Source organism: Lampetra planeri, chromosome 33 (genome assembly GCF_965212315.1).
Source record: "Lampetra planeri chromosome 33, kcLamPlan1.2.h2, whole genome shotgun sequence".
Taxonomy (NCBI): domain Eukaryota; kingdom Metazoa; phylum Chordata; class Hyperoartia; order Petromyzontiformes; family Petromyzontidae; genus Lampetra; species Lampetra planeri.
Window position 1 is genome coordinate 10,954,735 of NC_136139.1, and position 14,544 is coordinate 10,969,278.

At 54.4% G+C, this 14,544-nt stretch overlaps 1 protein-coding gene across 1 annotated transcript in view; it reads left to right on the forward strand.

Annotated features, from left to right (window-relative positions):
* Nucleotides 1-14,544, forward strand: part of LOC144729841 (uncharacterized) — a 105,255-nt gene that overhangs the window by 15,388 nt on the left and 75,323 nt on the right. Inside the window, exons 3-6 of the mRNA XM_078610358.1 lie at nucleotides 1,077-1,169; nucleotides 1,494-1,661; nucleotides 5,794-6,775; nucleotides 12,961-13,368. Of these exons, the coding sequence (XP_078466484.1) occupies nucleotides 1,077-1,169; nucleotides 1,494-1,661; nucleotides 5,794-6,775; nucleotides 12,961-13,368 (1,651 nt within the window). The remainder of the gene's footprint in view (nucleotides 1-1,076; nucleotides 1,170-1,493; nucleotides 1,662-5,793; nucleotides 6,776-12,960; nucleotides 13,369-14,544) is intronic.

A 14,544-nucleotide genomic window follows, 5' to 3' on the forward strand; every position in this document is an offset into this window, starting at 1 on the left:
CAGTCACTGACTCGCAACAACTTTTAATCATAAGTGACAGAGTTAATTTCGGGTAAAATCAATGAAAATGGGGTATGCCGATAGCATAAAAATTTGATGTGATAGAGCAAATCTGAGATCAGATTTGGAATCAGCACCCTGAAATTAGTCTAAAACAGCTGCAAAAGTCCAGGCCAGAAAAAAAAGTTTTTTTTTTGTTGACCAGTGTTATTATTCTTGATTTATTTTTTCTGCAGCCTGCGTGCACTTTTTGCGTCTCGCGAAGTTTCTCGTCATTTACCGAGAGCGCTAGAATCGGTTTCCGTGGAGCTGTTCGTTCTCGGTCCGGCGGGATGAGGTGGCCACCTCCTTGAGGTTCAGAAAACCGGGGCCCATCACGGGCGGAAGGTCTCACAGCAGCGTGGCCACGTGTGCAACGCACGGCCTTGAGCGACGCATTCAAATGTATAATTATTGCTGCTGCTGTTGTTGTTACAAAGCAACTGACAAAAACGCGGGGCATCTAATCCCCCCTGGGAGGACTTGCAAATTACCCAGGACAGCAGCAGCTGCTGATGATGATGATGATTCTCAATCTTTGCCGTCGTCTCTCTCTCTGTATGTCTCCTCGCTCTTCTCGTCCAGTCTCTTCACTGGAACAAACTTCCCCCCGCCATATTAAGCGGTCCCCTTCGCTCACTTAAGTTTCCGCTCCGCACTCAAAACTCTCTCACTGTTACCCCTAGCTCACCCCACGAACCCCCCCCCCCCCCCCCCGCTTAATCTCCCCCTCATAACCGCCACCGTTACTGCTCCCTCTTCATATTCTCATTCCGTGGCTTTCACTAATTGACCCATCCAATCAATCTACACGTCATCATTTACTGCCATCGATTTCACTTTCACGGAATTCACGCACCACAGATTTGTCCCCATTGCTTCCTCTCATCTATTTCATTCACCTCATCTCCACCACCGTTGTTAACTCCGTGTAAACCGCCTTGGATAAGGCGCTCGATACATTCCTTTTAGATAAGATCCTGGGGTGGCAACCGTGTGGCTGAGTGGCGTGCGTGCGTGCGTGCGTGCCGTCGCAGGACATCAGCGAGGACATCTCGAGCCACGTGGAGGTGGTGCACGCCTTGCTCGAGACGGCCTTCCCGCTGCGTCTGCTCGCCGTCTCCGTGCAGGTGGGGCGGTGGAGTTCGGCGCCGCTGCGGTGGAGTGAGCCGTGGAGTTGTGGCTGTGGCTGTGGTGGTTGCGGCTGCTGTGTTTGTGCCCGCCTTGATTGCGACGGTGACACCTGGGAGTGTGCTTGTGGAAGTGCTGTCCGGTTGTGGAAGTGCCGGTCGTGGTCGAGACATTTGCCATTTCGAATTTTAATTTTGTTGTTGTTGTGTAACGAGATGACAACTGAGGATGGTGGCTGTGTGGTAGTAACAGTTTGGTGGTTGTGGGGGTTTCTCCCCCCCTCCTCCTCCTCCTCCGTCCCCCCCTTCCCCCCACCCGCACAGGTGTTGCTGGACATCCAGGCGGCGCACCTGCTGTGGCACCAGCTTCGCGTGTCCACGCTGGTGCTGCGCGAGCGCATCGTGCGCTGCCTGCAGGACTCCAACGGGAACTTCACGCGCCAGCCCGACATCCTGCAGGCGGTGGGGGGCGGCGGCGGCGGGGGGGAGCACGTGAGCGCCAGCAACAAACAGACAAACAAACGACCGCAGCAGCGGCAATCACGCGACGTCAGCGGGGACGACGGGAGAGACGTGCGCGGCAACGGCATTAGTTCACGTGGAAAACAAAAATGGCTTTTACATTTTTTGGCAATGCATCAGGTGTTAAGATGTCTCTGGTGTAGGCCAATCAGTTTCAAAGGCAAAGCGTTTATTATCGGAGCGTGTTTGTTTGCATGTTCACCGCCAGTATGCGTGGTTAAGAGTTGATTACTTGCAAGAGGTTTCTATTTGGTGTTTGAACATCTTAACACCTCCTGTTCTATTGCCAGAAAGGGTAAAACCTATTTACATGTTTCGTACTTTGATACTGGCAAAAATAGGTCGCAGCATTAGTTCATCATGACGACGTTAACAGCAACATTCAAAACATCTCTCAAGCCACCCGTAAACCACGTGACGTCCATGTGGTCACTCCCACTCTGAACCCCTCCTCCCCTTCTCCCCGCCCACGGTGAAAACGCACGCCGCTCCGTGCAGCAGCGTCGAGGCCCTCATGCAGCCTCCTCCTCCCTCTTCTCCTCCTCCCTCTCCTCCTCATCCCTCTCCTCCTCTTCCTCCTCCCTCTCCTCCTCCTCCTCCTCCTCCCTCTCCTCCTCATCCCTCTCCTTCTCTTCCTCCTCCCTCTCCTCCTCCCTCTCCTCCTCCCTCTCCTCCTCCTCCCTCTCCTCCTCCTCCTCCCTCTCCTCCTCCCTCTCCTCCTCCTCCCTCTCCTCCTCCTCCTCCCTCTCCTCCTCCCTCTCCTCCTCTTCCTCCTCCTCCCTCTCCTCCTCCCTCTCCTCCTCCCTCTCCTCCTCCCTCTCCTCCTCCTCCTCCCTCTCCTCCTCATCCCTCTCCTCCTCTTCCTCCTCCCTCTCCTCCTCCCTCGCCTCCTCCTCCCTCTCCTCCTCCCTCTCCTCCTCCCTCTCCTCCTCCTCCCTCTCCTCCACCCTCTCCTCCTCTTCCTCCTCCTCCCTCTCCTCCTCCTCCCTCTCCTCCTCCTCCTCCCTCTCCTCCTCCTCTCTCTCCTCCTCCTCCCTCTCCTCCTCCCTCTCCTCCTCCCTCTCCTCCTCTTCCTCCTCCTCCCTCTCCTCCCCCCTCTCCTCCTCCCTCTCCTCCTCCCTCTCCTCCTCCTCCTCCCTCTCCTCCTCCCTCTCCTCCCCTTCCTCCTCCTCCCTCTCCTCCTCCCTCTCCTCCTCCTCCCTCTCCTCCTCCTCCTTCCTCTCTTCCTCCTCCCTCTCCTCCTCCCTCTCCTCCTCCTCCCTCTCCTCCTCCTCCCTCTCCTCCTCCCTCTCCTCCTCCCTCTCCTCCCCTTCCTCCTCCTCCCTCTCCTCCTCCCTCTCCTCCTCCCTCTCCTCCTCCTCCCTCTCCTCCTCCTCCTCCCTCTCTTCCTCCCTCTCCTCCTCCCTCTCCTCCCCTTCCTCCTCCTCCCTCTCCTCCTCCTCCTCCCTCTCCTCCTCCCTCTCCTCCTCTTCCTCCTCCTCCCTCTCCTCCTCCCTCTCCTCCTCCCTCTCCTCCCCTTCCTCCTCCTCCCTCTCCTCCTCCCTCTCCTCCTCCCTCTCTTCCTCCTCCCTCTCCTCCTCTTCCTCCTCCTTCCTCTCTTCCTCCTCCCTCTCCTTATCGTTTTTTTTCACTTTTCCTATACTTCGCACTCCTGTCGTGTTTTTTGTATCCTTTGTCGTTGTGCCTCTACTGGACATCTGTGAAAAAGAGCTTCATAGCTCATCGGATTCCTCCTTCAGTATGAATAAAGATTCCGATTCTGATCCCTCCTGCACCCCGTGCTCCCGTGTCTCCATCCCTTTTCCATCCCTCTCCTCTCGTCCCCCCCCCTCCCTTCTTCCTCTTCTCTCTTCCCTGCCCCGTCCCTCGCTCGCTGCCCATTCGTTACAACTCCCCTTCCCGTGACGGCGTAGCCACGGGTACGAAGCTGCGAGTCGACAAAGCATTAGCAGCAGCGGCGTGCACAACGATGACGTTCACCGCAACAACATTAGCAGCAGTTACAACAGCAGCGTTAAAGCAACATAACACACAACAGCAGCGACAACAACAAGAACAACATGAACGCAGCAACAGCAGCAGCAACAGCAACATTGGCACGGCTCCCGTGGGGTCGAGGCCGCACTCGGCGGCTGCACATCCCCGTTGCTGTCGAGCGCGGCGCTCGAGAGGGGAGGGCAGAGCACGGAGCCGGCACCGAGTCCAGGTCTTCTTCATCCGCCGCCTGTGATGAATCCCCTGGGTTCGAGTCCAGGTCTTCTTCATCCGCCGCCTGTGATGAATCCCCTGGGTTCGAGTCCAGGTCTTCTTCATCCGCCGCCTGTGATGAAACCTTGCGCTTAGTTTGTTGTCCTCCCGCCGCGCCTCCGACGAGCACGGTTGGCTACGTACGGCGCGAAAGAAGTTCAATGTACACACGCACAGAGATGCACACCGGGCTCTCCAGCGTCGCGAGATAATGGACTAGGCACGGTCACGAGACGACTGTACAAAGAAACGCCGATGAAGCGAGTCTGTGCCACCTTGGTTTGTGTACGTACCGCATGTGGAACTTCCCTTCGCACCGTACGTAGCCGACCGCGCTAACCGGAGGTGCGGGGGAAGGACCGCAAACTAAACCCCCCCAAAAAATGTGTTTGAAAAAAAATGACTTTTCAATCTCGATTTAAAAGTGCCTAGCTCCCAGTGGCTTCCGAATAGGAAGGCAACGGCGTTTGCAGGCGTCCGCAGAAGCGCATCCGAAAGCGCGCGATGCGGTGACCGTCTTTGTTCAATGGCGAGCCAAAAGCCGCTGCGATGTTTATGGCACATCCAGGCCGCGTGCAGGTCGCCAGGCGGATTGTGACGTCGCAGAAGCGTGAGAGATGGCGACGGCTTGGAGGGGCCTTCGTCACGCAGTGGACAGATCATAACTAAAAACATCGATTTCTCTGTCACGCTGTGATCATTACTTACGGTGGTGGGACAGGTGGCTGGGGGGGGGGGTGCTATTACTGTGTGGACCAGCGATCATTTGAAGGTCTCTCTGAAGTGGTTCTGTGATATGCACTTTTGTGGGCCATTCTCTAGCAGTGAAGGGTGGAACTGACGTGCGAGACCTCCGGGCGGGTACGTTGGGTGAAAATTAGGGGTCGCCCATAAATGACGTCTTGTGACTTTGGACGATTTTTGACCCCCCCCCTCGTCACACGGCGTCACAAAAAGTCAGACCCCTCTCTCAAATATGACGTCACAAAGCTCTGCCACCCCCCCAAAACCATATTTCCATGTATTTAATGTGGCGCTGCACTTTGATGTTGTAGGCGTTGGAAAGCTTAAATTTAGCATAAAATTCACTTGAAAATATTCAACGTCTAACTCAAAATGCAGATGTTCAGAATATTATATTTAAATTATCTTATAATTATAAAATATTAAAAGTAATTATAACTATAAAAAAAAATAGTTGAAACTTTGTAGTAGAACGAAGCAAAATGGAGAGTACAATTATACAAATTATATATTCATTCCACAGAATGAAAAGCCCTGGTAGAATCATTAGAATCAAAATGTTTAATAACAATCATTAAAATAAATTCTAAATGTATGCTTCTCCATTCTCCCATGGAGAAGCAGAATGCTGCTTCATGGAATAAATAAAAGGTGACCTTAGTAAATTTAAATAATCAAATAGTTAATAATGAAAATTAATCAAAATTTGTGTTGTTCTAACAATTCAATATTTATTTAAAGTTGCTCATTTTGATGTGACGTCACATTTCTCAAACCCCCCCCCTCCTCGTCACACATCGTCACAAATGTCTAACCCCCCCCCCCGCCTAGGTGCGTGACGTCATTTATGGACGGCCCCTTACAAATAGAACGTAAAGTGAACAGAGTCCGTTAAAACTCTCGCAGAGTGTCGGAGAAGTAGCCCTGGGAAAAGACATCACAGAGCTAGATCTGAAGTGACTGCAATAGGCGTCTTTATGCGCACTCGGGCGCGCCCTCGTGTACGCATTGTGTTGGCGAAGCTGCTTTACTATACCTGGGGGAAGGGGGAATTACGAACGCGTTTTGTTGAACTAACAAAACACAAACGCCGCTCCCGCTGCCCACACAGAGCTGCTTCGAGTCCCTGGGCAGCGTGGAGGACCTGCAGAACCTCATCGTCAAGTGCTCCAAGAATTATTTCTCGCTCGACTGCGGCATCACCGCCATCGAGCTGTCGGACTACAGCCCCAAGGAGGAGGAGGCGGCCGCTCCGCATGCCGACCCCGACCCTGATGGACGGGAGCCGCTGGAGGCCGACGCGGTGGCGGAGGAGGAGGATGAGCAGGTGAAGGAGGTGAAGGAGGTGAAGGAGGAGACGGCACGATCGACAGGTCCAGGTCGGCGCGGCCGCCGCGAGCCACAACCGGACGTCGGAGCCGGCGGCTTTCCCGGCACGGCCGACAGAAGCCGCCCGTTCGCGTGCGGTTCGACCGAGCAGCAGGATCGCGCCGGGCACGGCGGCGTTCATCCCGAGCCCGAAGCCGATCCGCCCCATCGCGAGCGCGTGGAGGAGAACGAAGTCGGCGGACGCGCCGGCGAGACCGACGCCCCGCGGGGACCGACGGCCGTCACGGGGGCGAGCGGCCGCGTTCCCTCCGGACGCATGGAGGCCGCGCACGACGAGCTGGACCGCTCGGACGGGGATTGTTCGCGGCGGCGGTCGAGGCGGCAAAGTGCGGTGGCGGTGCCGGTGGCGCCGGCGGGGAGATTCTCGGCACCGGAGGCGGGTCGGCCGCTTGGCGTCTCCCCCGGTCGGCCCTCGTCGCCGCCACGTGGAGACGCGCGGGGGGCCACCACCACTTGGACGGAGGGTGACTGCGAATATTTCCAGGCGTCGTCGGCGTCGTCGGATCGAAGCGAAGGCGACGAGGTGGACGGCTCCCAGGGAGGAGGAGGCGGCTCGTCCTCGCGCGCCGCGGAGCGAGACGGCGAGCGTCGCCCACGTGACGCGCACGCAGAGGAGGAGGAGGAGAAGGAGGAGAAGGAGGAGTCCTACCTCACCCTGTCCCACAGCGCGAGTCTCACAGCGGATGAGGGAGAGCCCCTGGAAGGTACCCGCACCCACGGAAGCGCGAGTCGCCGGCCCCATTGTCCGATCTCGTTTGTTAAACTAATTCAGGAAAGATTCGCCGAGTGCGGGTGCGATGGATCAGGAGCGTGCTGCGGTAAGAATGTTTGTCCGACCGTTTCCAGCAGTGAGATTTTGGCTTTGTCCGGGACACAATCGGAGTGCCTGGAGAATGCCCAGCAGCACGCAATGCGGCAACACCGTGGAGCTCTCTCACAGTCGGGGTTCCAAGGGCTCACGAACCCTCGGTGACGAGACGTTAACTACATCGCCTGGTATACAGGAGGTTGTGGGTTTGATCCCAACCGTGACGCCTGTTTCTTTGAAGTTTGCGTGTCTCTCTCCCCGTGGTCACGTGGATATTTCTCAAGGTCCTCCGGTTTTCTCATTCACATTTAGAATCAACATCACGCATTTAGCGTATTTGGCTGAATTTCCACGTGATGATACACACCACTTCGTTCAGCTATCGTTTGTGGCCAGGTCGCTTCTGAAAAAAGAGCTACATAGCTCAGTGGATGTTACCTGGTAAAATAAAAAAAATGTTTATAGTTCATCTCCGGGTTACACTTTGCAGCCCCGGTGGATTTGGAAGTTTCACAAATGTCTACGTGATCCACCAACCCCTGCCTCCTAAGCACCGCATCGCCAGGGGTGCGCTTACACCACCCCCCGCCACCACCCGGCTGGCTTCACCTCGGCAGTGTCTGATCCTCACACTTCCAGTGAGCGTACTGCTGCTGCTGCTGCTCCTGCTGCTGCTGCTGCTCCTGCTGCTGCTGCTCCTGCTGCTGCTACTGCTGCTCCTGCTGCTCCTGCTGCTGCTTCTACTACTGCTGCTGCTACTGCTGCTGCTCCTGCTACTCCTGCTGCTGCTACTGCTGCTCCTGCTACTCCTGCTGCTGCTACTCCTGCTGCTGCTGCTACTCCTGCTGCTGCTGCTGCTGCTTCTACTACTGCTCCTGCTGCTGCTACTGCTGCTACTTCTGCTGCTGCTGCACGGCTTCTGAGCGGCCAGCAGGCGGCGCGCTGACACCGGTCGTTGCCGCGCGAGCCCCGTGATAGAGCCGTGCGGGCCAGGCTGGGCGACTTTGTTATTATCGACTTAAAGCTTTCGTGACTGCAGGAATTCATATTCTTGGGTCTTTCGGTAAAGTCACGTAGATAGGTTCAAATAAAATATCAAATAACTACTCCCCATATTAAACGACTGCTGCAGACACAGCTTGGTTTGTAAACGCCGGGGTATTGCATGTCAGGGATCACATCCTTCACAGATGGGATCAGATCACGAATTTTATGTACTGTGTTAAATCGAACCTGGATCTTGTGTTTGCTCATGATTTTGGAAATCTTTTTAGTGACGCCTGCTATGTATGGCAAGGTGATGGTTTTGATAGGGTCCTCAGATGGTTCGTTTCCCAACGGTTTGGGTGATAGCTTTACGGATTGTGTAGTCTGAATGTGCATGTATCTTGAGAGCTTGGTGTACGTGTTCTAGTTCACTGGCTAGGTGATGACGGTCGAAAATACATCGAGCTCTATGGTGTAGAGTTATGATGAGGGAATTCTTCTGGGATGGATGGTGGTGGGAGTCAGGTTTTAGGTAGGCATCCGTATGGGTGGCTTTCCTGTAGACAGAGTGTCCCATTGAGCCATCTGTTCTCTTTTCGATTAAAACATCCAAGAATGGTAACTTGCCAACCTTTTCCACCTCCATGGTGAATGTGATGGCTGGGTGTATGGAATTGATGTGGTTGAGGAATTTGCCCAGAGCTGGTCGGCCATGTGGCCAGATGACGACGTGTCATCTACGTGCCTCTTCCACAAGGACGGATATAGGGTGGATGCCTGGATGGCATCTGTCTCAAAATTTTCCATGAAAACATTGGCTATAACTGGAGATAAGGGAGACTCCATTGGAGTACCTTCAACTTGTTTGTCCATTTTAGGTGAAGTCAGTGTTGGTGAGGCAGTGTCTCACCAGGGCCGGTACATCAGCATTCAGTCCTTGTTGGACCAAATCTTCAATTATTGCAATGGTGTCAAGCACAGGAACTTTGGTAAACAAAGAAACTACATCGAAACTAACGAGCAAATCACCTGGAGATAGTGAGATGGCCTTAATTAGCGATACCAAGTGAGCGGAGTTGAGTACAGCTGAGGTGGTCTTACCAGTGAATGGTTGTAAGGTCTCAGACTGAAATAGGGCCAGTTTGTAGGTGGGTGAGTCAATGGTGGAGACGATAGGACGAAGGGGTGTTCCTTCTTTATGGATTTTTGGTAAGCCATACAATCTGGGTGGCCTAGCAGCAGAGGGTTTTAAGGAAACCCGATTGGTTGGTTCGATCAAAGATGTCGAATCAGTGATGATATTGTTGGTTTTTGTAACGAGGCGGTTGGTGGGATCTCTTCATTTTGGTATAGCTACCATCATTAAGTAGGTCCTGAATTTTGTTATTGTAGGTGGTTTGTCCATGATAACTGTGGCATTGCCCTTGTTGGCTGAGAGGATGAAGATGTCATCTCTCTTTTTTAATTGAGAAAGCTCAAAGCGCTCATCTTTACTGATGTTGCTAATAGGTGTCTTAGCGTTTTTGAGGATTACAGCGATTTCCGATCTTGCCGCGTCTGCAGTAATGTGTCCCAAACCCTTAAGGGTTACGTCGACCTGGGCAATGATATCATCAACTGGCATGTGTTTAGGGGTGACTGCGAAATTCAATCCTTTGGCTAGAACCGATTTTAGGCTGTCTGAAATTGGTCTGTTAGTCTGATTGATAACAATATTGTCAATGTCTAACTTTTTGAAATGTGGATATGGCTTCTTCTTGGAAAGGAGGTTGAACTTGTAAATCAGCATTTAGATCTTTGCATTTAGCTGACATTGATGCGGCTGAAGAGGCTGTCATGTTATCTACATGTTCCCAATCAGATGTAGACATTTTTGTTCCATCAGTGTTAAGTGTGATTTCAGGAGAGTCTTATCTAAATTGTATAGTTTAAATCGGAGCAATCTTATTCTCTCTGAGATCAGGGCTAGGCCGGCCCTGAAAAAGATCCGTTTCGCATTGGGAGAAGTGACAGCAGGAGATGTGAGTGTGAAGGAGATCGGTATTACTTTGGTGTCGTGGCATCTCTTCAGGAATGTGAGCGACTCGATCAGATGAGCCTTCTTGTCTCGAAGTTTGTTAAAAGATCGAATAGTTGTGTGGAAACCCTCCCCGTAGAGGTGGCTTAATCTTGACTTAAAGCCTTTGTGACTGCAGGAATTCATATTCTTGGGTCTCTCGGTAGAGTCACGTAGATAGGTTACTGTCAAGAGCGACAACCCCCCCCCCCCCCCACCGCGGAGATGGAGCAACGAAGTCGGCTTCCTTGCCCCCCGGAGAGCCAGGATGGAACATTGCATCTCGGGGACCCGGAGAGGTGGCGACGTCCAGCGGCGGATTGAACCGTGACCAACGATGTTGTTAAGCCTTGACCAAATAAGTGGTCGAGTGTGTCGCAGAGCCCTGACATGTAACAATGCGGGACCTGACGATATTTTCCACGTGTCGACGAAGGTGCACAGGTGACAACTGTCTGGAAGGGTTCACTGCACGGGGCGGTTCCTCCTTCCCCACGCTACTCATCTGCAGAACGCCCCAACGTGGCAGCAGCCACCTGAGAAAGAGACCTGAGACTCGCCGAGCATTTCCTAGGATACACAAGCCACATCCGCATTGCTACCACGATTGTTATTGTTGTGGGATGGCGTGGTGAACAGTGCCCGGATTATCCTAGTAGCACATATTGTATGCTACGGGCCCTGCACTTTCAAGGGCCCAGTGCTAAATGCTTTCAAGCTACCAATTCCGGTTCAGTGATTCTGCACTTGCTCTATTACTATAGTACTACATCGCCTTCAACTTTTATGAACGACTGGGTGTTTAAGGTTAGTGATTTGTCGTATTATCTGGCTGTATAGCAAATAAAAAAATACAACTATATTACTATGCAAGTAAAAAATGAGTGTTTCAATATTTATTTATTTATTTTATTTAGGGCCCCTTTATAGCATATGCTACAGGCCCGACACTAGCTTAATCCGGCACTGGTGGTGAAATATGGTCAAATAACAATGCCAGTGAGTGGACTGCGGTCTGAAAGTCACCGTAAACGTGAACACAATGAGTTAAGATCCGAAATGGTTTATTACGTCCTTCCAATGATTGCTGAGCCAGAATCCATCTTCTCGGTTGAAATTGTCTCTGTGTTTGTATATGTGGATCGCCTCATTAACGAATCTCTCATGGTAGCCAGATGGCTTGCAGAGAACCTCTGTCTTGGAGAAGTCAATGTCATGTGAGCCCACTGAATTGTAACAGTGATTTGCCACGGCTGAGGTGTTTGTCTTACCGTGTTTCAGGTCTGCTTTATGTTCACGGATGCGGTCCGAGACATGTCGTTTGGTTTCTCCAATGTAACTGCTACCACAGAGGCAACTTAGTTTGTAGACGCCAGGGTACTGTATGTCTGGAACCACATCTTTTACAGACGGGACCAGATCACGGATTTTATGTACTGTGTTGAATCGGACCTGGATCTTGTGTTTAATCAGGATTTTGGAGATATTTTTTGTGACCCCAACAATGTAGGGTAAGGTGATAGTTTTGAAAGGCTCCTCAACAGGATTTTTCTTGATGGTTGGAGTGATGGCTTTGCGGATTGTGTAGTCGGAGTAACCATTAGCCTTAAGAGCTTGGCGTACGTGCTTGAGTTCACTGGCAATGTGTTCCTGGTCGGAGATGCATTGGGCTCTATGGTGTAGAGTCTTGATGAGGGAATTCTTCTGGGATGGATGGTGGTGGGAATCCGGTTTTAAGTAAGCATCCGTATGGGTGGCTTTCCTGTAGACAGAGTGGCTCATTGAACCATCAGGTCTCCTTTTAATTAGGACATCCAAAAAGGGTAGCTTGCCATCTTTTTCGACTTCCATTGTGAATCTGATGGCTGGGTGTATGGATTATGTTTTATTTTTATTATTTTATAATTTCCCTTCTACGTGACTTTACCGAAAGAACCAAGAAGATTAATCCCTGCAGTCACGAAAGCTTTAAATCGAAAAAAAGGCTAGACACAGATTTTAAATCATTAGAACGCCTACAGTATTCACTCACTCTCTTAACTAAACTAAAAACTTAACCCAAAATACCTCTATGATGGATAAAAACGAAACTCTTTTTTTATTTTACCAGGTAAGGCCCACTGAGCAATCTAGCCTTTTTTCAGAAGCTACCTGGCCACACCTAATACCTCGACGACGTGGCTTATCACGTGGAAATGTATAGCAAGAGACGAACACTCTCAACACACGTCTCGAAATGTGGAGTGAAAAACCGGAGGACCCAGAGAAAAATCCACACGACCGTGGGGAGAACATGCAAACTACAAATATACAGCAGGCGTCACAGTCGGGATAGAACCCACGACCTCCTGTATACCAGGCGAGGTAGTTACCATCTCACCACCGAGGGTTCGTGAGCTCTTGAACCCCGGCTGTGTGAGAGAGCTCCATGGTGTTACCGCATTGCATGCTGCTGGGCATTCTCCAGGCACTCCGATTGTGTCCCGCACAAAGCCAAACTCTCACTGCTGGAAACGGTCAAACAAACATTCTCACCACAGCACGCTCCTGAACCATCGCACCCGCACTCGGAGAATCTTTCCTGATTTGTGTAACAAACGAGATCCGTAACATCTCGACACCGCAAGGAACCAAGACACACAATAAGGCAGCCACGCGGTTGCTGGTGCCAACAATTTCCCATGCTCTGCAGTCCTCTATATATTAAGGTGTTATCGTCTAGTCAATCAGTGTTTACATGTGGGAGGAAACCGGAAAACCCAGGGAAACCGCATGCGAGGGGGAAACGCTCTATCCCATACAGAGGGAACAGGTGGAATCCACATTTTTGCTGTACCACCTTCTCCTGGAAGAGCCAGGGTACAGCTGCTTCTCGACGCTCACCAACCCTCGCTACCTCCACCCGGTCACGGTGTATGACCTGTGTAACCGAAGCATTCCACCGTCTCAGGCGTGAGCAGGTTCATGTTCACAGCTTGGTGGACGTTTGGCGACACGGTCGCCGCTAACCCGCCCTGCCTTCTCTCCGCCCATGGCAGTTGGAGGCGGCAGAGCCGGTGACCCCGGCGACCTCTGTTTCTCCGGCGGCCCCGGCGTGTTGCCCCGCGACCCAGCCTCCCCGTCGCGCCGCGAGTCTGCCGAGTACCTGGCGCTACTGACGCCGCCGCCGCCACCTCGGTTCCACGCGGCGGCGAGGGACCTGGACGACTGGGAGCTGTCGGAGGCGGCGTCGGACCCCGGCTCCCCCGAGCAGGGCCACGGCACTCCGGTGCCGTGGGACGAGCCGAGCCCCGACGCCGAGGCCGGCGCCGGCGCGGTGACGGGGGGCGGCCACGGCGCGGGCTTCACCGGGAAGCCGTTCGACGACACGTTCCCGGACGCGTCGTCGGACGACGAGCAGGAGGGCGCGCTGCTCGCCGCCACCGCGCCGGCACTCGACCACCTGGGTGAGCGGCCCGATCGGCGGACCTCCTTCTTCCTGTGGCCCGCCAAACCCTGCCCCGCGTAGCGACGGAGCGCGCGCGCAAGTTAGCGCCGACACAATCGTGGAACCACCGCCTGTCGCGATTTCGGTCGCTCCCTTCTTTAGCTTTGAGTCAGGCTCGGGCGGTTTGTAAGAAGTGTTCGGAGTAGACGAGGCTCGTGGGACATGAGCGCCCGAACGCCGCGCGATTCGTGCGCGGCTGGAGACAATGTCACGGGTTACTCTGTGCGGCGCCTCGGAGTGGCTCCTTGATGAACCGTCACGGTCACCACACCACTCCCCGCACCGTCTCCGCACTGTTACCTACTTATGCACGTTGGATTTCTTCCACACCGCACGTAGCCAACCGGTGGGGAGAGCGGTGGGAAGAGCGGTGGGGCGAGTGGTGGGGCGAGCGGTGGGGGAGAGCGATGGGGCGAGCGGTGAGGAGAGCGGTGGGGAGAGTGGTGGGGCGAGCGGTGGGGCGAGCGGTGGGGCGAGCGGTGGGGCGAGCGGTGGGGAGAGCGGTGGGGCGAGCGGTGGGGCGAGCGGTGGGGCGAGCGGTGGGATGAGCGGTGGGGCGAGCGGTGGGGGCGAGCGGTGGGGAGAGCGGTGGGATGAGCGGTGGGATGAGCGGTGGGATGAGCGGTGGGATGAGCGGTGGGATGAGCGGTGGGGCGAGCGGTGGGGAGAGCGGTGGGGCGAGCGGTGGGGCGAGCGGTGGGATGAGCGGTGGGGCGAGCGGTGGGGAGAGCGGTGGGGCGAGCGGTGGGATGAGCGGTGGGATGAGCGGTGGGGAGAGCGGTGGGGCGAGCGGTGCGGAGAGCGGTGGGGCGGGCGGTGGGGCGAGAGGTGGGGCGAGCGGTGGGGGAGAGCGGTGGTTGAGAGCGGTGGGGCGAGCGGTGGGGCGAGGGGTGGTATGAGCGGTGGGGCGAGTGGTGGGGAGAGCGGTGGTTGAGAGCGGTGGGGAGAGCGGTGGGATGAGTGGTGGGGTGAGGGGTGGGGCGAGCGGTGGGGCGAGCGGTGGGGCGAGTGGTGGGGAGAGCGGTGGTTGAGAGCGGTGGGGCGAGTGGTGGGGAGAGCGGTGGTTGAGAGCGGTGGGGAGAGCGGTGGGGCGAGGGGTGGTATGAGCGGTGGGGTGAGCGGTGGGGCGAGCGGT